At 50.5% G+C, this 27,813-nt stretch overlaps 3 protein-coding genes across 3 annotated transcripts in view; all 3 read left to right on the top strand.

Annotated features, from left to right (window-relative positions):
• Positions 1–61: 61 nt before the first annotated feature.
• Positions 62–1,172, top strand: POP7 (POP7 homolog, ribonuclease P/MRP subunit). The gene is made up of 2 exons (XM_055340738.1): positions 62–181; positions 473–1,172. Exon 2 carries the CDS (start codon positions 483–485, stop codon positions 903–905), a length of 423 nt encoding a protein of 140 aa, XP_055196713.1. The 5' UTR covers positions 62–181; positions 473–482; the 3' UTR covers positions 906–1,172.
• Positions 1,173–10,094: 8,922 nt separating this feature from the next.
• Positions 10,095–12,249, top strand: EPO (erythropoietin). Its single transcript, XM_055341376.1, has 5 exons — positions 10,095–10,160; positions 10,689–10,831; positions 11,064–11,150; positions 11,398–11,577; positions 11,737–12,249. Exons 1-5 carry the CDS (start codon positions 10,148–10,150, stop codon positions 11,890–11,892), a joined length of 579 nt encoding a protein of 192 aa, XP_055197351.1. The 5' UTR covers positions 10,095–10,147; the 3' UTR covers positions 11,893–12,249.
• A 9,375-nt stretch (positions 12,250–21,624) lies between these two features.
• The window catches only part of ZAN (zonadhesin), a 38,268-nt gene continuing 32,079 nt past the window's right edge, over positions 21,625–27,813 (top strand). Inside the window, exons 1-6 of the mRNA XM_055340298.1 lie at positions 21,625–21,676; positions 23,155–23,208; positions 24,038–24,184; positions 24,345–24,616; positions 24,799–24,886; positions 26,119–26,271. Of these exons, the coding sequence (XP_055196273.1) occupies positions 21,625–21,676; positions 23,155–23,208; positions 24,038–24,184; positions 24,345–24,616; positions 24,799–24,886; positions 26,119–26,271 (766 nt within the window). The remainder of the gene's footprint in view (positions 21,677–23,154; positions 23,209–24,037; positions 24,185–24,344; positions 24,617–24,798; positions 24,887–26,118; positions 26,272–27,813) is intronic.

Raw genomic sequence — 27,813 nt, forward strand, 5'->3', positions numbered from 1 at the left:
CCAGAGGGGCGGGGAGAACAGAGGCCGGGAAGGCGATTCGTAGATCGCGGGGGACGGACGCGCGTGCGCAGTGCGCAGCGCTTTCAGGAGCTTGGAGCCGTCAGGGCGCCCGCGATCTCGCGATCCTGTAGCGCGGCCGCTTTCCTTCTCTTTCTGGGACCTGAGCGTCCCGGGCTGCGCGGTCAGTCCGGGCGGGTGGGAACAGCTCTTGAGTAGCTCGGCCGGGACCGGGCCGCGTGCTCGGGAAGAGGGGCGGTGGAGGGGCCCGGGATTGGGGGCGGTGTCCTGAATGAATAGGAACCGGGGTGAGGGAGGTTCGGGAGATTGGGTTGAGTGGGAGGGGACTGAGGCTGGAAGGGAAGAGGCGAGTTGAGTGCGCCCCCTCGTGTCTGCACCTTTTGTCCTGGAAATGGGGTAGGAAAGGCAGCGACGTGGCTGGTCACCTCTCTCTGATCTCCCTTCCCCGCGTCAGGGCAAACGGCATGGCTGAAAACCGAGAGCCCCGCGGGGCGGTCGAGGCTGAGCTGGACCCGGTGGAGTATACCCTTCGGAAGCGGCTTCCCCACCGCCTGCCCCGAAGGCCCAATGACATTTATGTCAACATGAAGACTGACTTTAAGGCTCAGCTGGCCCGCTGCCAGAAGCTTCTGGACGGAGGGGCTCGGGGTCAGAACTCATGCAGTGAGATCTACATTCATGGCTTGGGCCTGGCCATCAACCGTGCCATCAACATTGCCCTACAGCTTCAAGCGGGCAGCTTCGGGTCCTTGCAGGTGGCTGCCAATACCTCCACTGTGGAGCTCGTTGATGAGCTGGAACCAGAGACTGACACACGAGAGCCACTGACCCGCATCCGCAACAACTCGGCCATCCACATCCGTGTCTTCAGGGTTACCCCCAAGTAATCGAAATGAGGGTGGGCACCTTATCCACCCACCCCCACATAGGTAGGCTCAGATATTGGCTCTTCTTGTACTGAATACAGTCATGGACCTCCTACCAGAGCCACATAAGAAAATCCCTGTTACCTTACAGCCCAGAGGACTCTGAATGGAGAAGAAGAGTATTGTCTCTTGTTGGGCCCAAGCAGTGGGTCTTCCTGAGTCTGTGATCTGTAACCATTGTCAGAGACAATAAAAACTACCCAGCTGTGTTAGTATGCAGCCACCCCACTGCCATTGTCTTTCTCCTGTGTAAATTCTGTTTGACATGGAAAGGGAGAATAGGACACTTTACAAGTATTTACATACAGGAGGGAACTCCTAGTGTATCCTGCCTTTGCAGAGTGCATAGATAGTACTACAGCTACAGACAGTGTAACAAAACAAACTTTAGTACAAGCAAAAGCCTGAGAATTCCAGTGTTTGCTTTAAACTTTTTGTACTCTCAGAGGAAGGCTGAGTGGATAAGGTGTACACTCTTGCCTGCTAAAGTAAAGCTGGGATGGAAGCATCAGGCTTTCTGGTGGCGGTTCCCAGGACAAGAAAGGTGAGAATTTGAGGACAAAGGGAGCAAAGACTGGGACCTCCTTTTTGTCAGGCTCTGTGATAGGGACTGACACACCGCTTCACCTGATTCCTGGTCCTTGGGTGTGGGGCCCAAGTTGTCCAAAACCGTTTAGATTCTCTTGGGTGGGCTGCTCTAGTGGGAAAGGAGAGCCTCCAATTACCATGCGCACTGGAGTAAGTATATTTTTGTTTGAATACTTGTAGGGAGATCTGATTTCTCGGGTTTATCAAGCTAGAGTCCTCTAAAGCAACGTTTATCAAAGTGGGTGGTGAACCATTTGTGCATCTTTTTTATTTATTTATTTATTTTTTTAATGATAGTTACAGAGAGAGAGAGAGAGAGAGGCAGAGACATAGACGGAGGGAGAAGCAGGCTCCATGCACTGGGAGTCCGACGTGGGATTCGATCCCGGGTCTCCAGGATCACGCCCCGGGCCAAAGGCAGGCGCTAAACCGCTGCGCCACCCAGGGATCCCCCCATTTGTGCATCTTAAAATCAATTTACTGATTCCAAGTTTTTTTTTTTTTTTTTTAAGATTTTATTTATTTCTTCAAGAGACACACACGGGGGTGGGGGTTGGAGCAGGGGGCAGGCTCCATGCAGGGAGCCTGATGTGGGACTCAGTCCTGGGACTCTAGGATCACACTCTGGGCCAAAGGCAGGCTCTCAACCGCTGAGCCACCCAGGCATCCCAAGTCCAAGCCTTTTAAAAAGCTTTTTCTCGTTACAGAAATGGGCCTGAAATGGTAGTATTTGCTGGTGCCTTTCAGTTATGTATATATGTGTCCAACACATGTACTAGTTATATAAATTGCATTTTTTACTGTTTTTTTTTTTTTTAAGATTTTATTTATTCATGAGAGACACACAGAGAGAGGCATAGAGGGAGAAGCCCGATAAGGGATTCGATCCCCGGACCCGGGATCACACCCTGAGCTGAAGGCAGATGCTCAACTGCTGAGCCACCCAGGCATCCCATTTTGTGTTTTTTACTGTTGATCAAAGTCCTAAGAGTTTGAAAGCCTCTGATCTAAAAGTAACAGGGTTTTACTCTAGTTTGCTACTGTGGGCCAAGGCCAGGGTTGGGCCCTGGAGATACAAAACCAGTTCAAAAGCCCCTGCCTTCAAGGAGCTCCCCCATTTCATTGGGAAGGTAGGTAACACCCGTTTTTGTGAGTGAGTAGAAAGGTGAGTTATGTAAGAAGTAAGAGGAGCCATGATTTGAAAATGTGGGGAGTGAGAGGACTACCTTCCTGCTGGTGTCCAAAATGGCTTCACCTTTGGCTTGGGTATTGAAAGATGAATAGGAGTTTGCCAGGCAAAGAGGAGAGGACATATATGGCAGAGGGGTCAGCATGTGCCAAGGGGATTCATGAATAGGCAGGGTGTGCTATGGGACTCAAGGGTCACTCAGGGTGACTAGAAAGCTGGAGGTACCAGGGAGACATTTCTCTCAGATACCCCCAACAATACTGCCCACCTCGTTACCTTATCAGCCTTGACTGCAAGGCTCTCTTGCCCCAGAGCGTCCAGTAGCAAAATGGGGAGCCAGCAGGGAGTTCACTGGAACTATGTGTCTCCCTGCACGTATGTGTTCTGGTCTCTGAGCTCCTGGCCTGGGCCCAACTGAGGTGGTGGCAAGCAGACATTTTGCATTTGGTTTGTTTTGGCAGCTACCTCTCCCAGCCTGTTTGTTGTTGTTTCTACTCCACTTTCTTTCAGTGCTTGCTGTTGGGGCTTCCCTCAGTGGCAGATCCTCAAAAACAGCCCATAGACATTGCTGTTTGAAGGAAGAAGGGTCCAAGAGCTCACCCTTTTGCATGTGTAGGCACGTAGGGGGCATGGGGAAGGCTCCTGCATCTGTTGGGAGTCCAGGCATGGTGGGCAGGGCAGGGAACTCTTAACTCCGAATCCCTTCAGTAGGCCAAATACCACCTCTATTTCCCTTCCTCCTATTGACTCTGAAATGTCTTCCATCAGGGTTGGAGAAAGGGGAAGGAGATAGGGGCAGAAGGTGTATCCAAATGCAGTTCTCCTCCCTTCTTTTTACACAACATCTACATAAGCCACAGTGAGTTTGAAATGACCTCCAACTCCAAAACCAGATCCCCAGAGGCCAGAATTGAAATGCTTTGTTTTGGAGGAGGGTGCAGACATCTCATCATTCATAGCATTATTGATCATGCATTAGTTTTAGGGATCTGTGTTAAGTACCAGGCCTTCCCATGAAGGTATAAACTGGTCCTATAAAGTCTATAGGGAGTAAGATGTTAAATAGACAAAGAATGGGCATTGTGCTTGTAACTGTCCCTGGCGTTAGTACAGGCTCCAAAAGTTGTAAAAACTACTGTTGTTAATATGAGCCATTTTGTGAAGAAATGGTTTCAGGCCTCTTTGTGGGTTATAGGGAGAGGGGATGAAAGGTGATTTGTGTGTGTTTAACTTACAAGGCCAGGCTTCTAGTTCTGTTAGCTCTTAAATCTGTGGCTTACTCAGCAGGGAAGAAGACCTGCCCTCAGGACTCATGACCTGGCTTGGATAGAGTGATGATCCTCCTAGGGACGTCCTCATACTCTGTCTCAGGTCAGTTTGTAGTGCTTGGTCAGGAGTTGGGGGGAGAGGGGCATGTTCCATTAAATCCTTGAACCTCTGGAGAAGTTGGACTAAAACTCTTGTGCTCGAGGTACTTCCTCAGGAAGCAGATGTCCAACTGCATGGAGGTTTGGGGTGAGGCGAAAATGATCTCACCAAGAAAGATGTCTGGATGTAACTACTTAAGACTCCGCCTTCGTAATGGCAATATGAGTGCTTTTCATTCATGTGTTTTGGTTCAGCCATATTTTCTAGTTTTCAATGATCACAGATCATTTTTATAATAAAAAATTAAATTTTTACAAAGCTTGTTCCTTTGTCCTCTGAGTGGGGTGATCAGGGGAGTTAGTTATCAAACTGATGAGATAACATCAAGGAGAAGTGATCTCATTGCCCAGTCCAGTAACTAATAAATATCACTGCATGGATGGATGGGATACACAGGAGACAGCTTGCTGTCCACTCTATAACAAGCCTCTGCTCCCTTGAGAAAACACCAAATGGCTTGCCACTGGAAGTACACAAAGAGAGGGTGAACCTTCACTTTTATGGGACCTCCTAGGTCTTTTCCAATTCAGAGTCTGAGTTTTGTTCACTGCAAGAAAAATACACTTCTGGGACACCTGGGTGGGTCAGCGGTTGAGCGTTTGCCTTTGGCTCAGGGCATGATCCCAGGTCCTGGGATCTACTCCCGCATCAGGCTCCCTTCGAGGAGCCTGCTTCTCTCTTTACCTGTGTCTCTGCCTCTCTATCTGTGTCTCTCACGAATAAATAGATAAAATCTTAAAATTATATATATATATATATATATATATATATATATATATATATATATATATATATTTCTCTGAAAATCCTAAACTCATTTGCTGGTTCATGAAATAAAATAGGAGCAAAAAAGTTCCCTTCTATACAGATCGTAGGGGATGCCTATGGGGTCAAGCAATAGGTTCTTGATATTTGTTGGTTCTCGGTGAACCACGAACAATTTGAGAATATATTTGCTAAATTTGGATGTTTACGAGTATGTCTAAGTCTTCTATAAACTACCCTTCAGGAGATCTTGGCCTATATTCTTCTAAGTAGAAAGAGTCTATAGGCTTAATACCTGCATCTGAAACCACCGGCAACTCCCACAGTGACTTCATTTCACTCAATTGTGTTCAGGGGCAAGTTTCTCCAAAGTGCAGTCAGTGCATACACCCAGAGAGACCTCCATCCACACCCCACTGTTCTCATGATGTCTTCCGGTGAGTTGCTCGGCCAGGCAGCTAAAACAGCACAGAGCAGTTCCCATGAGTTGTGCCTAGCTGCTCAGAGGGAAAAGTAGAGTGTGCTGGAGGAAGTCTGGAGAATATGCTGGAGATGTGACTCCAAAGTGAGAACAAGTAGGAGGGATAATAAAGCAGAGTTAGTGCAGTAATAACAGCCAGCATTTATTGATCACCTTACTCCAGGTGTTACATAACCCACAATAGTCCTGGGAAGCAATTACTATCACCTGCCATGCATTGGCTCACAGGTAAAGTCACCAGTCCCAGTCGGCTCCTAGTAAATGGCAGAGCTCAGGCCACTAATCTGGGCTCCCTTGTTTACAGGACAACCCCCTTTAAGCTGCTGGGCCACAGAGCCAATGCTTGTTGAGAGAAGACACCTGGATGTCTGGTTCTACTTGGCTACTTTATGACCCCGAAAGCAGCCCTTGCCTCAGTTTCTCCAAATTGGCCTTTGGACAGGACTTTCTTTGGTTCTCCAGCAGGAATCTGTTTTCCAGCATTCTTGCTCCCTTCCCAACTCCCCAGGGGCCAGGAAACCCTCCCCCACCGCACCCTCCACAGTCCCTGGTCACCTCACTTCCCAGCACAGAAGGTCTTCTGGGCCACTGGCTGAACTCTCCAGCCAAGCTGAAAGCCACTGAAGAGAGGCCCAGAGGCCCCCTTCGTCCCCAACACGACTCCAGGCAGCTGGGGCTTCGTGCTGTCTTGGGGGCTGGGGCAGCTCAGGGGAGCTGTAAATTTGCTTCTCCTTGGACTTTCTTTCTGAACTGACTGCCAGGAAGACTCCATGGAACAGAGCCTACGTCCACCCCCGCCATCCTCCTGTCACACCCATCCCTTTTCAGGCCCTGCCTCAGTGGCTGCTGCTCAGGAAGTGGATGGAGGCTTTACAGGCCCACGAGATCCCAGAGCTAGGTTGTCAAGGCTGGCTCCAGCAAGCACTCAGAGGATGAGTGGCTCATTTCCCCACTCTAGGTGTCCCATTCTGTGGCTGAGGTGTCTGTCTGCAGTGGAGGGATCACCTAATACCAGCCACATATAAATAGGCAACATGCTGGGTCCCTGGGAGGTACTGAGGTGAAACAAGACTTACCCTACATTGCCCTCTGTTCTTTTTGATTAACAAGGCTCCTGTGCTGCATGACCCCAGAAACTGCCATTCCCAGTGAATTTATGTGAATGGCGCCCCCTGGAGTTGTGCAGTCCTCAATCTTGAAAACTGTGTACGGTGGCCCAGCCAGTAGGAGCCCTAAGCCATGTGCATAAATGATAGCAGTGCAAAGAAAGGAGACAACTTTCTGCTGGGGGATCAGAGAAGCCTTCATAGAGGTGCTGAAATCTTGGGTTCGGGCTTTGAAGAATGGGCGGGGGAAGGGGCCGGGGGAGATAGTGTGCGAAGATGATGCAGGTAGACAGCACAGGGTGAGCAAAAGGCAGGATGTATCTGAGTTCATGTGATGGAAGGAATGGGAATGAGCAAAGTGGGAGAATAGGATAGAAAGGCAGGTGGATGACAGAACACAGACAATCTTCGTTTTGAGGCAACTGGGAGCCATGGCAGGTTCCTGCTCAGGGGAGTGACATGAACAAGGCTATTCAATGGGAAAGCTAGTGGGGATTGACTGGAGAGGTCAGGGGGGAGACCCTCTGCAGTGGCCAGCACCATGCCGGAAGGACATAAGGAGGCCGATGGAGGAGCCAGTGGCAGGGGGTGGTGGGTGTTGGAGGGGGAGGCCCAAGGAGCTTCCATTTTTCTCTCTGCTTTTCAGAGTATGCAGATATCAAGGGCAGATAGCTGGGCCCTGCTGGGCAGTTACCAAGAGCATCTTTGTTGAAGTTGGCCCCCAAACCAGCCTCTGCCCTCAGCTTAGGGGTTGGGCGTGGGGTGGACGGAGATCCTCTCCTACACCTTCTCTCCCAATCTGCAATCAGAGAGCTCTCTCCAAAAGCCCCAGAGGATGAGCCAGCACCACCCCTGTCCAGCAGGACCTAGCATCTAGGCACTGGTGCTTATGGCCCATCTCCCCTCCTTTCTTGAAGGCAGAGGTGAAAGGCAGGCCTCTCACAAGTTGCTATGAGGGAAGCAGCAGGTCTCACAGCCTGAAAGGCTCCTCCTCTCCTCAGTCTCTTCAGGCAGTGTCTGCCCCCTCCATCTGTCCCTGGCCCAATCTCCATGGTCAGGTCAGGGCAGTGACGCAGGAGTCGGGACTGGAGAGCAGAGGCTGGGGGGGTGGAGGGGTCGGGACAGAACGCATGTGTGGACGTGTGTGGACGTGAGTGTGCGTGTGCTTGTCCCACAGCTGGGATCTGAGAGGGAAGCAGAACCGGGTTCCGAAGGCCAAGCAGGGCTGGGAAGCTGCCTGGGTGCCGGGAGGGAAACTGGGACCAGGGGCATAGTGGAGTGAGCAGACTGGGAGTCAATATACCAGGGTTGAGGAGGGACCCCAGAGCAGGCTGGAGGTGAGTGGAGGGTAGAGGAGCAGGATCGGAGCAAATCCAGGCCCTCAGGACTTCCCACTGGAAGCACAGCAGCCTCTGCCTCCCACCTTTCCCTCTTCTGAACCCCTCTCCAATCATGCCCTCCCCACCTTGTGGTTCCCTCACTCCCTCCACTGACTTTATTCAAGTCACCCTCAGCACAGTTTCCCCCACTGCCCCATCTCAAACTGCAGCCTTCTCCAACACTCCCGGCCCCCTTCATGCATGCTCTCCTTGGTCCTTTATTGCTGTTGGAAATACTTTTTTTTTTTTAATTTATTCATTCATGAGAGACAGAGAGAGAGAGAGAGAGAGAGAGACAGGCAGAGGGAGAAGCTGGCTCCATGCAGGCAGCCTGATGTGGGACTCCGGGATCAGGCACTGAGCTAAAGGCAGAAGCTCAACCGCTGAGCCACCCAGGCATCCCTGAATATTCATTTCTTGAATGAAAGAATGTTTCCTTCAGACTCTTTACAAACAAAATCCAAATTTCTTTAAATAGATTTTTTAAAAGATTTATTTATTTATTTGAGAAAGAGGGAGAGAGCAGACCTATGCATCTGGAGGGGATGAGGGTCAGAGGGAGAGAATCTTTCCAGCAGACTCCTCACTGAGCACGGACCCCATTGCGGGGCTCAATCTCTTGAACCAAGAGTTGGATGCTCAGGCGACTGAACTCCCCCAGGGCTCCCCAAATCCAAATTGTTTGAGTGTCATACAAGGCCCTTCACAACCTGACCCTTCCCTAACCAGCCCTCTGGCCTAGTCTCCCCCACCTTTCCATTCCACACCCACCCACCCTGACACACCTGACCCTCCTTTCCCCTTGATGAATGACTTTCATCCTCACCTCACATCTCCTCCCACTGAAATCCTACCAGCCCTTCAAGGCTGAGCTCCTGTCACCTTCTGCATCAAATCTTCCTGGATTCCCCCAGCTAACAGTGAGCTCTGCTTCTTCCAAATTCTTCCAGCTAGGCTCTGAACACCCCTGTCCTCACACAACTGCTCTGTGTACCCATCTTATCTCTGTTGTAAACTACAAACTCCAAGAGGCAGGAGCTAGTTCTCAAACACATCTTTTTGCCTTGCAAAGTGTGTAGGCAGCTGACTTGCTCGTAGATGGCATTGATTGCAGGAATAATATATTCTTGAATCTCATGGAACTGGGAAGGAAGTGAGGGAATATATATATAACCATTTGTATTTGTAGGACTTTGGAACTGGGACTTAATCACCCCCCTTTGTCAGGTTAGGGCACGGAAGCTCAGGACAGACCACTTTCCAAGGTTTGCGAAGCCAGCCAGGCTCAGACTCCTGCTTGCCTCTCTGCTTCCGAGAAGCCTCAAAGGCTTAGCTGTAAATCTGAACCATCTAACAAATTTTGCCACATAGCCTAACCTACAGCATAGGTCAAAACCAAAAACCAAAAGGATGTTAAAGTGCACACGTGTCCTGCACAACATACCATACGCCCAGTGCCCTTAAAAGTTCCATTTCTGGGTGTTCAGAGTCCTAGAAACTAAAGAGCCAGGAAAGAAGAGCCCCCCAAATTTCTTACTCCGTGGGCCCCCATCAAATTCCTCAACACGAACAATACTGGCGTCTAGAACAAGTACTGGGATTGAGAGAAGGAAGGCAACTTGCCTCTGCCCGCACCTTCCCGGCTTCCAAGGCTAGTTGCCCCGCAGGCACCAGGCACCGGCGCTCCCAGCTCTGATCCCCCGCCCAGGACTGGGACGCACCCCTCCCCCCGGGGGCGGGGGCCGGGGAGCATCGGGGTCCCCGGCCTTTCCCAGAATGGCACCCCTCCCGCGGGTGCGCACCCGGCCGCGCCTCCCAGAACCCGGGGTCAGACAGGCGGACCCGCGTCCCGCTCCGCGCCTGCTGCCGCGCCTGCTGCCGCTCTGCTCCCGCCCCGGCGAGCCCCCGACCCAGGCGTCCTGCCCCGGGCTGACCCCTCTGGCCCTTACCTCTGGCGACCCCTCACGCACACAGCCTGCCCCCCACCCCCACACACGCACGCACACATGCTGATAACAGCCCCGACCCCCGGCCGAGCCGCAGTCCCCGGGCCAACCCCGGCCGGTCGCCGCGCGCCTGTCCTCGCGGACCCTGGCCAAGAGCCCTGCGCTCGCTCTGCGCGACCCCGGCTCGGCGGCCCCTGGACGGTGGCCCCCTCCTTCGGACCGTGGGGCCGGCCCTGCCCCGCCGCGCTTCCCGGGATGAGGGCTCCCGGCGAGGGCGCCGGCGGAGCCCCTGGTCGCTGAGCGGCCGGAGGAGGCGCGGAGATGGGGGCGTGCGGTGAGTACTCGCCGGCCGGAGGAGCCCCCGCCCGCTCGGGCCCCTGTTTGAGCAAGAATTTACCGCTGGGGCCCCGAGGTGGCTGGGTTCAAGGACCGACGACTTGCCAAGGACCCCGGAAGGGCAAGGGGGTGGGGCAGCCCCCACGTGCCGGCAGGGCTTAGGGAGCCCCTGAGAAAGGTGAAATCTGACCTGGACACGGGGATGCGGTTTGGGGGTTCAGGGAGAAGAGGGGCTGCCACGTGCGTGGGGAGAAGGCTGATACCTGGGTCTTGGAGCAATCACCGGGATCTGCCGGAGGGGAAGCCTCAGTCACGCCGGGATTGAAGTTTGGCCGGGAGAAGTGGATGCCGGTAGTTTGGGGGGTGGGGTGTGCGCGCCGCAGCGGCCGGATTGAATGAAGGCAGGGGAGGCAGAACCTGAACGCTGGGAAGGTGGGGGTCGGGAGCGGCTAGTTGGGGGCAGAGGAGCGGGATGTGTGAACCTGCCCCTCCAAACCCACACAGTCAGCCTGGCACTCTTTTCCAGAATGTCCTGCCCTGTTCCTTTTGCTGTCTTTGCTGCTGCTTCCTCTGGGCCTCCCAGTCCTGGGCGCCCCCCCTCGCCTCATTTGTGACAGCCGGGTCCTGGAGAGATACATCCTGGAGGCCAGGGAGGCCGAAAATGTCACGGTGAGGGTCCCACCTCAGGACATTCTCAGTAGACCAGGGGTGTCCTCCAAGATCTGGGAACCTGAGCCCCTTCGTTCAGAGATGGAGATGGGAAGCCAGAGCCCTCAGGAAAAATGATAAAAGTGGTAGCCCCCCAATGCATGCCTGGAAGCTAGATGAGGGGCAAAGGTGGAGGGAGCTCTTGGGGAGCCTGACACCCCCCTTCCCCCCCACCTGGGGTCATGCATTTCAGATGGGCTGTGCTCAAGGCTGCAGCTTCAGTGAGAATATCACCGTCCCAGACACCAAGGTTAATTTCTATACCTGGAAGAGGATGGATGTGAGTTTATTTTTCCCCTCTACTTGGACAGTCTTGTTTTGCTTACCTGATGGGGTGGGAGGGAGAACCATAGAAGAAGCTGAGGGCTGAATGCAATATGTTTATTCATTTGTTCTTTGTTCATTCATTAATTCATTCATTCAATGAAACTGATTCCAAGCCTTCATTTTGCTCAGCTTGGTGCTTGGGGCTGCTGAGAGGGAGGGGCTGGCCTGGGCCACTGACTATAAGTCGCCATTCCCTTTAGGTTGGGCAGCAGGCCTTGGAAGTCTGGCAGGGCCTGGCACTGCTCTCAGAAGCCATCCTGCGGGGTCAGGCCCTGTTGGCCAACACCTCCCAGCCATCTGAGACTCCGCAGCTGCATGTGGACAAAGCTGTCAGCAGCCTGCGCAGCCTCACCTCTCTGCTTCGGGCGCTGGGAGCCCAGGTGGGTAGAAGCATCCCTTGCACTTCTGCTCCGAGGGCCCTGCCAAGAAATACTGAGACCCCACTGGACCTCCTCATCCCCCCCTCCAATTCTGTCCTCCATCCCATCTCCCTCCAGGGTCCTGGGCACTTCGGTAACCTTCTCTTCTCTCCTTGTCAGAAGGAGGCCATGTCCCTTCCAGAGGAAGCCTCTCCTGCTCCACTCCGAACATTCACTGTTGATACTTTGTGCAAACTTTTCCGAATCTACTCCAATTTCCTCCGGGGAAAGCTGACACTGTACACAGGGGAGGCCTGCAGAAGAGGAGACAGGTGACCAGGTGCTCCCACCCCAGGCACATCCACCACCTCACTCACTACCACTGCCTGGGCCACGCCTCTGCACCACCACTCCTGACCCCTATCCAGGGGTGATCTGCTCAGCACAAGCCTGTCCCTTGGACACTCCACGGCCAGTGGTGACATCTCAAGGGCCAGAGGAACTGTCCAGAGCTCAAATCAGATTTAAGGATGTCACAGTGCCAACCTGAGGCCCGAAGCAGGAGGAATTCGGAGGAAATCAGCTCAAATTTGGGGACAGAGCCTTGCTCGGGAGACTCACCTCGGTGCCCTGCTGAACAGTGATGCCAGGACAAGCTGGAGGGCAATTGCCGATTTTTTGCACCTATCAGGGAGAGACAGGAGAGGCTAGAGAATCTAGGTGGCAAGCCATAAATTCTCTAGGTCTCGTGGGTCTCCTATGGCAGCAAGAGCCCACTGGGCAAAGGGTGGTGGGAGCCATGGAGATGGGATAGGGGCTGGCCCCTGGCTCTCATTGGGTCCAAGTTTTGTGTATTTTTCAATCTCATTGGCAAAAACTGAAACCACAACATGGCTCTTGACTTTTCTGTTTTCCCTGGGAGCCTCCTACTTCCCTGGCCCTGCTCCGGCCCTGGCAGCAGGCCACAGTCCTGGAAAACTAGAGGTGGAGGGGGTCGGCCCTACGTGCTGCCTCTCATGGTCTATCTGACCTCTTGACCCCACTGGGCCTGAGGCCACAAGCTCTGCCCACGCTGGTCAATAAGGTGGTTCCATTCAAGGCTGTTCCTCAGTAGGCAGCTGGCAACCCTCTGTAGTGAGCTACAGCTGCCATCAAGGAAACAGGAGCCAGGAGGAAGAGCCCCTTTGGGGGCTGGTGGGAGTTCCCAGTCCTGGACCCTGGACCCTTATTATTTCTCACTTCTCCATAGTGCTTTTGGCTAAAGCCACATTCCCACATCAGCCTTTGCCACCTCTAAATCCAGCTGACCCTTTTCCTTGCCTGAGGATGGTCACCCTTAATGCTCTACCCCAAAACTTGCAGAAGGAGCCACGTTCCCCAAAAGCGGTCTCACTGAACACTCACTCTGTGCCCAGGGCTATTCTAGGTGGTTCGCTTACTTGACCTCATTTTATTCCTTGCACAGCCTGATGAGAAAGTTTCCACTGTCATTCCCATGGAACAGATGAAGAAGTAAACTGCCCAAAGCCAAGACAACAGGAATCCCCAGTGGCCCCAGTTCTTATCCCTTCCCTCTTCAGCTTATTCTTCCACATAACCCCTACCTGCTCCCTGCTCCCCTGGGATGGGAGACACAGAACAGACTAACTCAGCTCCCGCTCTCCATCCCTACTAATAATTTTACCCAGTACTCCAACATTCCACTTCAAATTCCTTCCCAGAGGGATGCCTTGGTGGCTCAGTGGTAGAGTGTCTGCCTTTGCTCAGGTCGTGATCCCCAGGTCCAGAGATTGAGTCCTGCATCAGGCTCCCTGCAGGGAACCCAATCCTGGCCATTATCATATGTGTGGGGATCAGCTCATATCACAAAACTTAGAGAAGTCAGCCTGCATCCCTGAAAATATGCAAAAGAAAAAGAATTTTTGCAATCTGCAGCAGGACAAATGATGGGTAGGTTGGGGGATTGGATGGTATGTGCTAAATATATGTGTGTGTGTTGCGGGGGGCAGGGGCCAAGCGTGGTGGGAGGAATCAAAGGAGAGGTGGACCCAAAGGAGAATTCCTCCCTCCTCCCCTGCCTGGCCAACCCAGTTCCTGGGGTATAGTGCCCTCTTCAGGCCCCACTGGAAAATGTTAGAGAAATACACAAGTCAAAGAGCCCTTAGGTCTCTGATTATTCTTTGCACATTTCAATAAAAATTTGTATTACAGTTTCCACAGATGGCATTTGGTTCTTGCCCCACTGCTGTGAAACAGTAAGGGAGGATTCTGTCTCTCTCGCTGGCAAAATCGAAGCTAAGAGAGGTGTCCAAGGCATGCAGCTAATAATGGCAGCTAGGACCTGAACACAAGGTTTAGGAATCATAACCTCCAAGCCCATCTTAGCCTGATGTGTCATCTAGACATCCCTGCCCACCCAATTCCTGACTCTTTTTCCCCCAGAAGTCAGGGCCATCTGCCTTATTCCTTGATTTCTCCTCAGACTGCTTACTGCTTTCTATTACAAAAAAAAAAAAAAAAAGGAAAAAACAAAAGAAGATAGAAGTTAATGGAACTGAACTGTGTGACCTGGGCCAGTATGTTAAGACATCAAAAACAAAACTCATTTATTACAATTTATGGAGTGCCTACTATGTGCCAGCCTTTGCACTAAGTACTAGGAAAACATGAAATGACAACCTGTGCCTTTCTCAGCCCTGTGTCTCCAAGAGCAGGCATTCCTCCCAGAGGCAAAAAAACATGAACTCATTAACTGTATAGCCAGCTTGATATGTGACTGCATGTGGACAGGCCTGGATAGGAAGGACCTGGCAAGGGCCCAAGTCCCTGCGAAAAGAACACACATACACAAGGAGAGTGTTGCTAGATTTCAAAGGGTCTTCAAATGTGAACTGGGAATGTGAAGTTTCTGCTGTACTATTATTATTATGATTCATGACAGATTAAACTCTGGCACCTGCATGATCTGCTGTGATTCTCACGAGTCCATGAAACTGAGAGGACTTAGGTATCATCTCTATTTGCCAGATAGGGAAAATAAAACTAAGTTCCACCAGGTAAATGAGGGAACCAGCTCTTCGGACTTCTTGGCAGGCCAGGCACCAGCATGACCCAGTTCTGAGTCAGTGGGTTACATAATTGTTTAATGGAGATGCCTTCTGTTTTTAGAGTGCTTTGTGATTTAGGAGGTGCTTTCCTGGGCATTTTCTTATTTGCTCTCCTAACTGCATGAAGATGGCAGAGATGGTAGAGGATCTCCATTTTGCAGAGGCAGAAACCAAGATCCACAAAGATTATGGGCCTTGTCCAAGCTATAAGACACTGAGAAGAATATAAAGACCAGGAGCCAGGCTCTCCAACTCGTGTTCCCTTTTCTACCAGAAGCAGGGATGGTTGGGAAAGGAAAGTAGAGGGAATGGCTGGAGGGGAGAAAGCAGCTCCAGGTCAACCAGACTTAAGGCCCATTCTTCTCTCACTATCAACTCCTCCTCAAGGGGCACCTGGGTGGCTCAGTCGATTGAGTGTGCAACTCTTGTTTTGGCCCAGGTCATGATCTCATGGGTTGTGGGATCAATGCCTGCTCCCATCCTCTTAGTGGGAAGTCGGCTTGAGAGTCTCTCCCTCTGATGCCCTCAGATAAATAAATAAATAAATAAATAAATAAATAAATAAATAATCTGTTTAAAAAACAAACCAACCTCCTCCCCACTCCATCTCCTGCCTTGGGCTCCCACTTCTTCCCCTGGCCTGGCAGAAGGTACCTCCTATCCTTCCCACCACCGAAGTCTCCCAGTACCATGGGCCAACCCAGCTACAGCCCTAGCTCTCACCTTGACTGATGCCTATTGGCCCAAATCATCTCCCTGGGTCTGAGCATCAGGCTGACCAAATGCACCTGCCTGACCCCAGCCCACAGGTCACCTAAGATTTTCTGGAACTACTCAGAATCCATTTCTCACCATAGCAGACAGTGTTGCTGGAGTTAAGTTAGCTAAACGGGACCTCTTAGACCTTGGAATCTAAGCTGAATATTAACTATATTTTTTCCACCTGGTCGAGGCTAATTTTTCCAAAATTCCATCATAAAATGACATTATGAAAGATTGTTGGCAACAGAAAAGCAGACGGTACTATGGTTTCCTAACTTATGTGAGCCATGCCCAAGTATCCATGAAATCTCGCTCCTTGATTTTTAAAAATTGATTAGTAAAACAATTACATGACCCGCACACAATTTCTGCTTTTAAAAACACTTAGCTGTGGCAGCCCGGGTGGCTCAGCAGTTTAGCGCCTGCCTTCCACCCCGGGCGTGATCCTGGAGACTGGGGATTGAGTCTCTGTTCTCTCTCATGAATAAATAAATAAAATCTTTAAAAAATAATAAAAAATAAACATAAAATAAAAATAAAAACACTTAGCTGGGCTAGTGTCTCCATTTTACAGAAGAGCAAACTAAGGCCCAGAGTGAGTAAAGTGGAAACACAGCAAAGCCAAGAGTGGCTTTAATTCTCTGGAGCGTTCCCCAGGTTTTTCCACATGCCAGGGTCCCTCACACCTATTCCTACAGCTGTTAGGCTTGACAAGTGACAAACCCTCCGGGGCCTTGTGCATTCCCAACCCCTCAAAATGCAGAGCCCGGTGGTTCCCTTCCACAGGGCCGTCCCGTCCTGTCTTGTGTACCAACCCCCACCCCCAGACAGGTTGGAAGCTGTGACTGTCCTGCTCTGTGGGTCTGTGGCGCCAAAGAGAGGTCAGCAAAAGCAGCCCTCAGAGGACTTATTGCCCAACCAGGAGGGGCTGTGGATCAATTGGCTTCTGCTGCTTTTCCCCAGGTTAACCATTTCCTGGCTCTCTTCCTCTCTTGATTGCTATCTTAACTGGGTACGGATGGAGGAAGGGTAGATGAGCATCGAGGCTAAGTATCCTTTACATCCCCCCTTTGATGTAAAGAGAAAGAGGATCTCTCTCTCCCCAGGTGTGACCCCCTACATGATCCTATTGGTGCTCACTTGGGCAGGAGTCCCCAAGACTGTGAGGGTGATTAGGACTTCTCTCTTCAATACCTGATGTATGACTGTGCCAGCTTCTCCCAGACAGCTAGTAAGAATGGCTGTTCCAGGCATCACTGTCATTTGTCAGGGGCAAAGGCCCAGTGCCCCAGGCATAGATAGAGTAGGGAGTTAGCCTGAAGGTTTCTAGGAACACCTGGGTATGGTTGCCTATGGGAAATCTGGACAGGATAGACCAGCTCGCTGCTGACTGGCTCTCCAGCCTAGATACAAGCTGTGTGTGCCGTGAAGTCAACAGTGTTTTTTTAAAGGGGCAAAACGACCCTTCAGTTGCAATCTTATGTAGGATTGCCATTTATGAAACAACTCAAAGAAGAGCTGCTCTGGCCAGGGTGGGGGGGCAGCGGGGGCGGGGCGGTGGTGGACCCTGATCTCTGTTGGATATTCCCATCAGAACTATGGGACTCTGTAGGACACAGCATGGGACTGTCAGCACTGTGCTCTCCTGCTGAGCAACTGACTTCACTTCTCCGGAGCTCTGTTTCTACACATGGAAAATGAGGACAATAATTTTGCAATGAGGAAGACATGAGGTTCATTCAGTTAGCTTAGGCTGCAAGTACTGCTATTTCTGGCTCCAGAAAGCTCTCGATCCACTCATGTCCCCACTCCTCCTGTCTTGATGTTAACGTCCAACTATACCATCATCTCCCACCCTTCACAGACTCCTCTCCCATCTCCCCATCTCCAGTGAGCCCCACATTGGTCCATATCTGCCCAGGCTGCCCAAGCGGCCTTTTTTTTTTTTTTTTTTTTATGATAGTCACACACAGAGAGAGAGAGAGAGAGGCAGAGACACAGGCAGAGGGAGAAGCAGGCTCCATGCAGGGAGCCTGACGTGGGATTCAGTCCCGGGTCTCCAGGATCGCACCCTGGGCCAAAGGGCCAAAGGCAGGCGCTAAACCGCTGCGCCACCCAGGGATCCCCCAAGCGGCCTTTTGAAAATGCAAGCCAGATCAAGTCACCCTGGTTGCTTAAAAACTTTTGATAGTTCCTCAAAGCTAAGACTTTTAAGGTTCTTCAAGACAGGGCCCTACCTCTTCCCAGTGTTACACACACACGCGCGCGCACACACACACACACACACACACACACCGTTCCTTTTTTTTTTTTTTTAGATTTTATTTATTTATTTATTTAGAGAGAGCACTTGTGTGCACACATGCACACAGGTCGGGGGGTGGGTGGCAGGGACAGAGGAAGGAGAGAGAATCTCAAGTGGACTCCATGTTGATCGCAGACCTGGACAGGGGCTTGATCTCATGACCCTGAGATCACGATCTAAGCTGAAATCAAGAGTCAGATGGTTAATGGACTAAGCCACCCAGGCCCCCCCTCCACCATTCTTTAAAAGTGTCATGCTCCTTCTAAGCCTGGAACATTCTCTCTTCCTGGATATGCCTTCTCAACTTATTTGCCTCATTACCATCTCTTTGTGGTTTAGAAAGCTTCTCAAGTGTCACCTCTTTTGAAAGCCTTCCCTTCCTGTTGCCAGTGACCTGGGCCAGGGACCCCCTCCACACACTCCCCACCAAGGTACTTATCTGCCTGGCCACCTGTTGTCAGCCCCTCAGAGGGATGCATGTGGAGAGAAGCCCTGATGATGGTAAAGTGTGGTGGGGAAAGGTAAGAAGGCGTGGGCCAGAGGACGGAGGTTGTCATGAGCACAAGCTAAGGTAAGGGTGAGTTGGCTGTGGTGGGAGTGGCATGGGGGCCTCTCTGAAAGGGGTACTGCTGTGGCCTGCTTGCCACCAGAGCCTTTTCCACTTGCCTCCTACTCCACAGGTAAAACAGAGGCCTCTAGGGGCGCCTGGGTGGCTTAGTCAGTGGAGCCTGCGACCCTTGATTTTAGGATTATTGATTCCCACATTGGGTATAGAGATTACTTCAATAAAATCTTTAGGGATGCCTGGGTGGCTTAGTAGTTGAGTGTCTGCCTTCAGCTCAGGGCATGATCCCGGGGGTCCTGGGATTGAGTCCACATCAGGCACCCCGCAGGGAGCCTGCTTTTCCTTCTGCCTATGTCTCTGCCTCTCTCTGTGTGTCTCTCAGGAATAAATAAATAAAATCTGTAAAAAATTTAAAAAATATTTGAAAAACAAACAGGGGCTTCTGGGTGGCTCAGTTGCCTAAGCATCTGCCTTTTGCTCAGGTAATGATCTCAGGGTCCTGGGACCCAGCCTCATGTCGGGATCCCGGCTTAGTGGGGAGTCTGTTTCTCCTTCACCCTCTGCCCCTCACCCCCACTCTGCTTGTGCTCCATTTCTTTCTCTCTCAAATAAATAAATACAATCTTTAAATAAAGAAACAAAAACCAGAGGCCACTAAACATGCTTTGGCAAGGGTCCCCTAGCTCCTTCCCTTCCCAGAGCTGGCTTGTCCTACCTGTTGCCTGTGTCCTGAACTCTTCAGCTTCTTTCATTTAACAACATGTGCAGGTGGTCTTTCCACTGTCAGAACATACTGATCTACCATCATCCCCTTTTTCTTTAAGTCAGGAATAAACTTTGACAAACAGTGTTATAACATCAAGTAAATATTTTTGTGTGTTTGTGTTTTTTTTAAAGATTTTATAAAAAAAAGATTTTATTTATTTATTCATGAGAGAGAGAGAAAGAGAGAGAGGCAGAGATACAGGCAGAGGGAGAAGCAGGCTCCATGGAGGGAGCCCGACTTGGGACTCCATCCCGGGTCTCCAGATCACGCCCTGAAGCGTGGGCTGAAGGCGGCGCTAAACAGTTGAGCCACCCAGGCTGCTCTCAAGTAAATATTCTTTTTTTTTATTATTTTTATTTATTTATGATAGTCACACAGAGAGAGAGAGAGGCAGAGACACAGGCAGAGGGAGAAGCAGGCTCCATGCACCGGGAGCCCGACGTGGGACTCGATCCCGCGTCTCCAGGATCGCGCCCTGGGCCAAAGGCAGGCACCAAACCGGTGCGCCACCCAGGGATCCCTCAAGTAAATATTCTTGAAATGATTTTTTTAAATTGTGGCAACATACTCATAATATAAAATTTACCTTCTTAACCATTAAATTTTTTTAAAGTTTTTAAAAATTTATTTAAGTCATCTCTACACCCAACATGAGGCTTGAACCCACAACCCCAAGATAAAGAGTCTCATGCTTTTCCAACTAGCCAGCCAGGTGCCCCTCTTCTTAAGTGTACAGTTTAGTGGTATTAAGTACATTCACATTGTGCAACCATCACCACTGGTCATCCACAGAACCCTTTCATCTTCCCAAACAGAAATTCTGTCCTAATTAAACACTAATTCCCTATTCCCTGCAGCTACCATTCTACTTTCTGTTTCTATGAGTTGGACTACCGTAGGTACCTCATGTAAATGGAATCATATGATATTTGTCCTGTGTCAGGCTTGTTTCACTTAGCATCACGTTCTCAATGCTGTAGGATGTGTGAGAGTTTCCTTCACTTTAAAGGCTGAATGATATTCCATTGTATGGGAACACCATATTTTGTTTGTTTTGTGGACTTTTGGGTTGCTCTCACCTATTGGCTTTGGTGAATAATGCCACCATAAACACGGGGGTCCAGGTATCTCTTCCAAGTCCCTGCTTTCAATTCTTTTGGGAAGTGGACTTGCTGGACCCTCCAGTAATTCTAGTTTTTTTTTTTTTTTTGAAGATTTTATTTACTTATTTATGAGAGACAACACAGAGGCAGAAACATAGCCAGAGGGAGAAGCAGGCTCCCCTTGGGGAGCCCGATGTGGAACTCGATCCCAGGACCCTGGCATCACGACCTGAGCTGAAGGCAGATGCTCAACCACAGAGCACCCAGGTGCCCCGATAGTTCTATTTTTAATTTTGGGGGAGCTTCATTCTTTTTAATACCTACTTACTATTCCTTCATATGAAAAATATTCCTTGACTATGATCCAACTTCATATCTACTGGTCAACATTTAGGCAATCTCGATTTTTTTTTCTATTTTAACCAATGCCACAATAATCATCTTTAAAATGCGCCCAGCTTTGGGCAAATACACGTGGATTTCTGTGGGGAGATTCCTAAAAAGGCAAGGTGGGGTCAAAGCCACGCATGTTAGAAAGTTTGACAGTCACTGCCATATTACTTTCCAAGAAGTTTTCACCAACCTACGGTCTTAGCATCAATGTATTTGAGCTTGTCTATCTACATCCTGGCCAACCCTCAATGCTTTCAATCTCTTAAATGGTGGTCAGTGTGACAGTTGTAGATTTGATTAGCATTTCCTTATAACCAGTGAAGCAGAACATCTTTTCCGATGTTTACTGACTCGTGGCACATCTTCCAGTGGGACTTGTCTTTTTCTATCCTTTACCAATCAGGGTTTCCAGTCCCACTTTATTTGATTTGCCAGTTGTTTTGCTACTGTTGCCAGCTATAGAATTTTAGGTTTGAAATGATTTCTGTTGGAATTCTGTAGACAATGTTCCACGGCCTCTTAGAACCTACGGTTGCTGTTGAAAAGCCTGACGCCATGCTGATTCCTGATCCTTAGTATGTGACCTATTTTTCCTATCTGAAAGTGATTTAAGGGTTTTTTCTTTCCTCCCTGCTTCTCTGAAATCTCATGACTTGCCTTCCGTGGGTGTCCTTGCATTCATCATATGAGACTTCTTCTAATCAAGAGACTTGTATCTTAGTCCTGGGAAATATTCTTGTGTGGTTTCTCTTAAGTCATTTCTTCTCTTTGGTCCTTTCGGTTTTGAACTCTTTCAGTTAGATGTTAGACCTCCCGGACTGCCGAGTCTCTTTCTCCTGTCTTTCTTGCTTTCCTTCTCTTCTGCTCTCATTTCATTTCTCTTCATTGGATTTCAAATTTCCACCCTGGTAGTTTCCATTTCCCAGAGCATTCCTGTGTTCTCTGATTGTCCAGTTTTCATGGCATCCTTCAAAGGCTGTCAAGCAAGGAGGGTCAAGGGTGGATAAAGTGGCCTGAGCTCACTGTACCTTCCCCCTCTCCCCTGAGAACTGCCTCTGAGGTTCTGCATGGCTCCTCCAGTCTGGACTCTGGTGCTGTTGGTGGGCGCTGCCTGGGGCCAGGGCCACATGCCTACCCCTGTCAGGTAAGCTGGGCTCTGGGGATGATCAGGGGTGGCTCTGAGGGAGAGTGAGGGGCAAACCAAAGAGGGGTGCAAGTAGGGTAATGATGAAGGGCACAGCCCTATGGAGGAAGAGGGTGATGAACAGGAATGGTGGGGGGAGCCCTTCAGCCCAAGATCCTGGAACTTAGGGGTGTGAGAAGCTCAGTGGGAACAGGACAGAGCCCAGATGGGAGACAGAGGGGGGAGGCAAGGAGCTAAGGAGACAGAGAGGAGAGGTGGGGTCCTCAGAAAATGGGCTGAACCCAGGACAAATTCAGCAGATAAGAGACTTCAAGGTAGAGGCAGCAAAAAATGAAGGATGGCTTGGTGTTCCTATAGGGGGAGAAAGGGCCATCCCTCTGTTATTTATTTATTTTTTTTAGGATTGCATTTATTTGAGAGAAAGCAAGCATGAGCAGGGGGAGAGACAGAGGGAGAGGGAGAAGCAGACTCCGCAGAGCAGCAAGCCCGATGCAGTCTGGAATCGTGACCTTAGCCACCCAGGCGCCCCCCTCTGTTACTCATCTCTGTGTTCAGCAGCCTGTAGTTGGGGCAGTAACTCCCTGCCACCCACCCGGCAGCATGGGACCCACATAGTCCCCATTCTCAGCCCAAAGGAAGGAGCTTCCCCAGGTGCCAACACTTAAGTACTCCTCCAGAATCTCCATACATAGGAACAGGTTCCTTCTAGAGCTCAGCTCTACCACGTACGCCACCTCAGACACAGATGAACCCAGGGGACCAGAGGCCATGTGAGGAGCTTGGAAGGGAGATGTTTTGTCCTTTTTTTTTTAAAGAGTTTATTTATTTATTCATAGACACACAGAGAGAGGCATAGACACAGGCAGAGGGAGAGGGAGAAGCAGGCTCCATGTAGGGAGCCCGATGCAGGACTCGATCTCAAGTCTCCAGGATCACACCCCAGGCTGCAGGCGGCGCCAAACCGCTGTGCCACCAGTGCTGCCCTGTTTTTCCTTTTTTTAAGGAGATAGATGAGAATTTAATGTGAGGAGGCTGGGTGACATTTTGAAAACCTTAAAGAAGGGGTGCTGGGTGGTTTAGTTGGTTAAGTGTCTGCCTTCAGCTCAGGTCATGATCGTGGGGAGGGGGTCCTGGGATCAAGCCCCTCATTGGGCTCCCTGCTCTGCAAGAAGTCTGCTTCTCCCTCTTCCTCTCCTGCTCCCTCTACTTGAGCTCTCTCTCTCTCTTTCTCAAATAAGTAAAATTTTAAAATCTTAATAAAAAAAGAAAGAAAATCTTAAAGAAGAGAAGTAAATATACATCCACTGCCTGCAATCTGGTACAATATGGCTAACATGAAAGGAAATGTCTTCTACCTGTGACTACTCAGAAAGCTCACAATCATCAAGGCTTATGATTCTTGATAAATATTCCTCTATTTTTCCCCTCTTTTTTTTCTCCCAATTAACGCCAAGTAAAGAGAAGCCTCCGGACTGGAAGCCAGGTGACCGCAGCTCTACGGATAACTGTGAGTTGGAAACCAGCACCATTCAGATTCCTCTCCTTCCCAGTGTGGCCACCTCCAGGGCAGGCCTTAGATGACAGATGCTGGAGGGAAAACATGCAGGAGTAGGAGTCCAAGCCCTACCTGGAAGAGTCTCATTCAAATTAACAATCTCAAATTGTCTGCACCGGAACGAATCCTGTCTGCCCGGCTGATTCCAGCCCCTGGGACCACACTTTGCGACCTCAGTCCTAGAAGTCATTCTGCCCTGTCCTCCGCCCTGAAATTCTCCTAAGGGATTCTTTTTTTTTTTTTTTAAGATTTTATTTATTTATTCATGAGAGACACACACACACACAGAGAGAGAGAGAGAGGCAGAGACACAGGCAGAGGGAGAAGCAGCATGCAGGGAGCCCCACGCGGAACTCGATCCTGGGTCTTTAGGATCAGGCGCTGGGCCGAAGGCAGCACTAAACTGCTGAGCCACCAGGGCTGCCCGCTTTTTTTTCTTTTTTCTTTTTAAGATTTTATTTATTTGTTCATGAGAGAACAGAAACAGCAGAGAGAAACTGAGACACAGGCAGAGGGAGAAGCAGGATCCCTGTGGAGAGCCTGATGTGAGACTCCATCCCAGGACCCTGGGATCATGCCCTGAGCCAAAGACAGAGCCTCAATCACTGAGCCACCCAGGTGACCCCTCCTAAGAGATTCTTATTTCTTGGATTCTCTTGTCTAAAGTTCTGCTCTGGACTCTAAAGCTCCTTGTGGTTGCCTTCCCTGAGGTTAGCCACCCCCCAAACCCCGCTTTGGCCATCTCCCCTGTCCTGGCCTCAAAGTGGCACTTTCTTCCCAGCTATTCTCACCCAGTGTGACTTTGAGGATGACGCCAAACCCCTCTGTGACTGGACCCAAGAGTCCACAGATGACGGGGACTGGATTCGAACCAGTGGGCCCTCCCCCACTGGCAGCACCGGTCCCCCCGGGGGGTACCCCAATGGAGGTGAGGAAGCCTAAGGTTGAGGGAGACAGCTGGGCAGGTAATGAGCACAGGGTGAAGGGAGGCAGCTGGAAGTGGATGCCGGGACCCTGGAAAGGAGGTGGGAGGGCAGCCCTCAGGGGTGGCAGGACCTCCTCACCCTCCTCGGCTCTCCCTCTCCCAGAGGGCCACTACCTCCACATGGACTCGAACACCTTCCACCGTGGCGGGGTGGCCCGCCTACACAGCCCCCCACTATGGGTGCAAGGTCCCCTCTGTGTGTACTTCGCCTACCACATGTTTGGGTTGTCGTGGGGAGCCCAGCTCAAACTGCTGCTGCTCAGGGACACCAAGAAAAAGCACCCCAGCCTGCTCTGGAAACACATTAACACCCAGAGGCCCTCCTGGATGCCCACCGCTGTCACCGTGCCTATGGGACTTGCCCTGCCCAGCCGGGTGAGAGTGAGGGCAGAGCCTTGGACCCCCATAGGAATCCAGGTGGGGGGGGGTAGAGGGGCGGGCAGGAGGACCAGAGCACAGAGAGGGTGCAGGGCTGGGCCATCTGAATTCAAGAAAGACACTGGGAGCCTGAGGCAAAGGAGCTTACATACGGGGTGGTCCCCTTCTTTCTCCCACAGTTGACGTTTGAAGGAATGAGGGGCAGCACGGCATACCTGGACATCTCTCTGGATGCCATCTCTATCCATCGGGGTTCCTGCAATCGGGGTAAGGCCCTGTCCCTCCTCCTCTTCTTTCTCTCTGCCTCTACCATTTGCCCAGGGTGGCAAAAGTAGCTCAGCAACCATGACGCTGCTTTCTCCCAGAGTTGAGGCTACTTGCTTCCCTCTACCTCCACATCTAATACTTTGAATCCTGAAAGCAGCCACACCTAAAGAGAGGGTTTTTTCTCTCTCTTTTTAAAAGATTTTATTTATTTATTTGAGAGAGAGAGAGAGAGGAGAGAAAAGGAACAGGGAGAGAGGGAAAAGCAGACTCCTCTCAGAGTAGGGAGTCCGATGTAGAGTTTCATCCTGGGATTCCAGAATCATGACCTGAGCCGAAGGCAGACACTTCCCTGACTGAGCCACCCAGGTGCCCCATAGAGGTTCTTTTTTTTTTTTTTTTAAGATTTTATTTATTTATTCATGAGAGGCAGAGACAGAGACAGAGAGACAGAGACACAGGGATCCCTGGGTGGCGCAGCGGTTTAGCGCCTGCCTTTGGCCCAGGGCGCGATCCTGGAGACCCAGGATCGAATCCCACGTTGGGGTCCCGGTGCATGGAGCCTGCTTCTCCCTCTGCCTGTGTCTCTGCCTCTCTCTCTCTGTGACTATCATAAATAAATAAAAATTTAAAAAAATTAAAAAAAAAAAGAGAGAGACAGAGACACAGGCAGAGGGAGAAGCAGGCTCCATGCAGGGAGCCCGACCTGGAGCTCAATCCCGGGTCTCCAGGATCACACCCTGGGCTGAAGGCGGCGCTAAACCGCTGAGCCACCTGGACTGCCCTAGAGGTTCTTTTTAAAACAGAGTTGTGGTAATACCTTTTCTAGATGAAAAACCTTTCCAGTTTGCCCTGGGCTGTCCCTCTTTTTGCACTGAAAAGTCCTGCATCTCAGGAAACCCTCAGTTCCTGGCCAAAACTGGATGTCTGGTCACCCTGGTTGTTACTCCAGATTCACATAGGATTATGCTAGCTGCTCTCCCCATATGATCTAATTTACAATGGTGGGTACTGTTCCCAATTATAGATGAGGAAATTAATGGGCAGCTTAAGGAATCTTCCCAGGAATAAGCCACTAAGGGATGAGGCTGTATCTGGCTCAAAAGCCCACCATGGCTCAGAGTAGGACATAGACTGGGACTCAGAATTCTGACCCCAAGCTGAGGCATACTCTTTGGAGCTGCATCCTCCTAGAAAAATCTAAATCCTCTCTTCTGCCTTCTTTTTCCCCTCAGTCTGCATGATGCAAACGTGTAGCTTCGACATTCCAAATGATCTCTGTGGCTGGAGCTGGATCCCAACAGCCTCTGGTGCTAAGTGGGTCCAGAAGAAAGGATCGTCCAAGGTGCCAAACGTGGGGCCTGAGGATGATTTCTCTAGCCCTGGTAGTGAGTAATGGCCACATTTCTGCCTTTTGACTTTCTGGGCTTCTAGTGACCTCTGCAGGAGTTTACGATGTTTGCCTGACAACCATGCAATTCCTGCCCTGGGATGGCCTCGGCTGAACCCCAGCAACCTCAAACCTCTGTCAGCTCAAGTTACTCAGCAGAAAGCACATTCAGCTTCCGCCACTGCCATCCCATAAACTCTACCTGGCAGACCCAACACAGTCTGCTCCTCATCTTTCTCTGGAACCATTTATCCATTCATCCATTCATGTATTCATTCGTTCATTTATTTATTCATTCATTCATTCGTTTTTTGAGCTCCTATGATATGCCTGGTGTTGCCCCAGGCCCTTGAGGTAGATTGGCTAACAAAATAAACTAGGAATGGCAAGACATGAGAGGAAGATGGTTCCTGAAACAGTAAAGAAATAAATTATATAGTGATAAAGTGAGAAGTACGATTGGAAAAACAAAAGTCAAACAAAATAAGGGGATTGGAATGCAGGGATAAGGGGGTTGTGAGTTTTAAATGAAGTGGTCAGGGTAGGTCTCATTCAGGTCATATTTGAACATAAACTTGTAGGAGGTGAGGAAGTGATGAAGTGTACATACAGAGGGGAAGAAAGAACATTCTAAGCAGAGGTCCATGCAAAGGTCCTGAGGTGGCAGTGGGCTTGGGGGTGAAGGAGGTGCCAGATAGGGCAAGGGGCCACATGACTAGGATGGAGACCAGGAGCTCAAACCAGTCCCAGGAGGGATCACATGGAGCCAGACCAGACCAGATCACGTGGAACCTTAAAGGTCATCGTTGAGGGAGTGGCTTTTATTCTCTGTGGATGCAGTTGGGGAGCTTCTGCAGGACTTGCAGCAGAGGAGTGACTTAAAATGTTTAAAAGCATCACCTGGTCTAGGTTTTTTGCGTTGAGAATCCACTGAAGAGAACAGCCAATCTTACAGGCAAAGAGGCCATTTGGGGCGCTTCCCGGGCGATACTCTTCCTCTCCCACTGCATCCATGTCCATCTATTCCCCGCTTTCCTCCCACTACCTCACTGTGCTCTTGGCTGGGCTTTTCTTTCTTTCATTTTAAAGTAAGGCTCCACGCCCAGCATAGAGATCAAGACCTGAACTGAGATCAAAAGCAGGATGCTTAACCAAAGGCCTCAGTAAATGTTGGTGGTTGTTGTTTTAATTTTTTTTCTTTTTCCCTCTTGGCTCCTTCTATTTTTTCCATTTTCTCTTTGTTTCTCTCCACTTCTTTCCACCAACCAGCTTATCCCAGCAATGTCCTCCTTGCATTTTCTTTCACCATTTACCATTTCCTTCCTTCCCCTTCCTCCTCCTTCCCTGTTGTTGCCTCTCTTTTCTCCCCATTCCCCTCACCCCAGCAACTCCTCTTTTCTGCCCTCCCAAGCCCAGGCAGGACCATGTGGGAGTCAGGACCCAGCACCCTGCCTGCACAGCCTTATTCCCCTCCCCTGCTACCATTTGCATCCCGGAGTGAGGTCCAGGCTGATTGGCTGTCTGAGCTGCTGGGGTTGGT

This window comes from Nyctereutes procyonoides, unplaced genomic scaffold (genome assembly GCF_905146905.1).
Source record: "Nyctereutes procyonoides isolate TBG_1078 unplaced genomic scaffold, NYPRO_anot_genome, whole genome shotgun sequence".
NCBI lineage: Eukaryota > Metazoa > Chordata > Mammalia > Carnivora > Canidae > Nyctereutes > Nyctereutes procyonoides.

Excerpts from the sequence above, each read along its gene's own strand:
- POP7 (XM_055340738.1), top strand. The coding sequence starts at position 483 with ATGGCTGAAAACCGAGAGCCCCGCGGGGCGGTCGAGGCTGAGCTGGAC.
- EPO (XM_055341376.1), top strand. Across the intron at positions 10,832-11,063 it reads GGGAGGCCGAAAATGTCACG|ATGGGCTGTGCTCAAGGCTG; the intron begins GTGAGGGTCCCA and ends CATGCATTTCAG. Across the intron at positions 11,578-11,736 it reads TTCGGGCGCTGGGAGCCCAG|AAGGAGGCCATGTCCCTTCC; the intron begins GTGGGTAGAAGC and ends TCTCCTTGTCAG.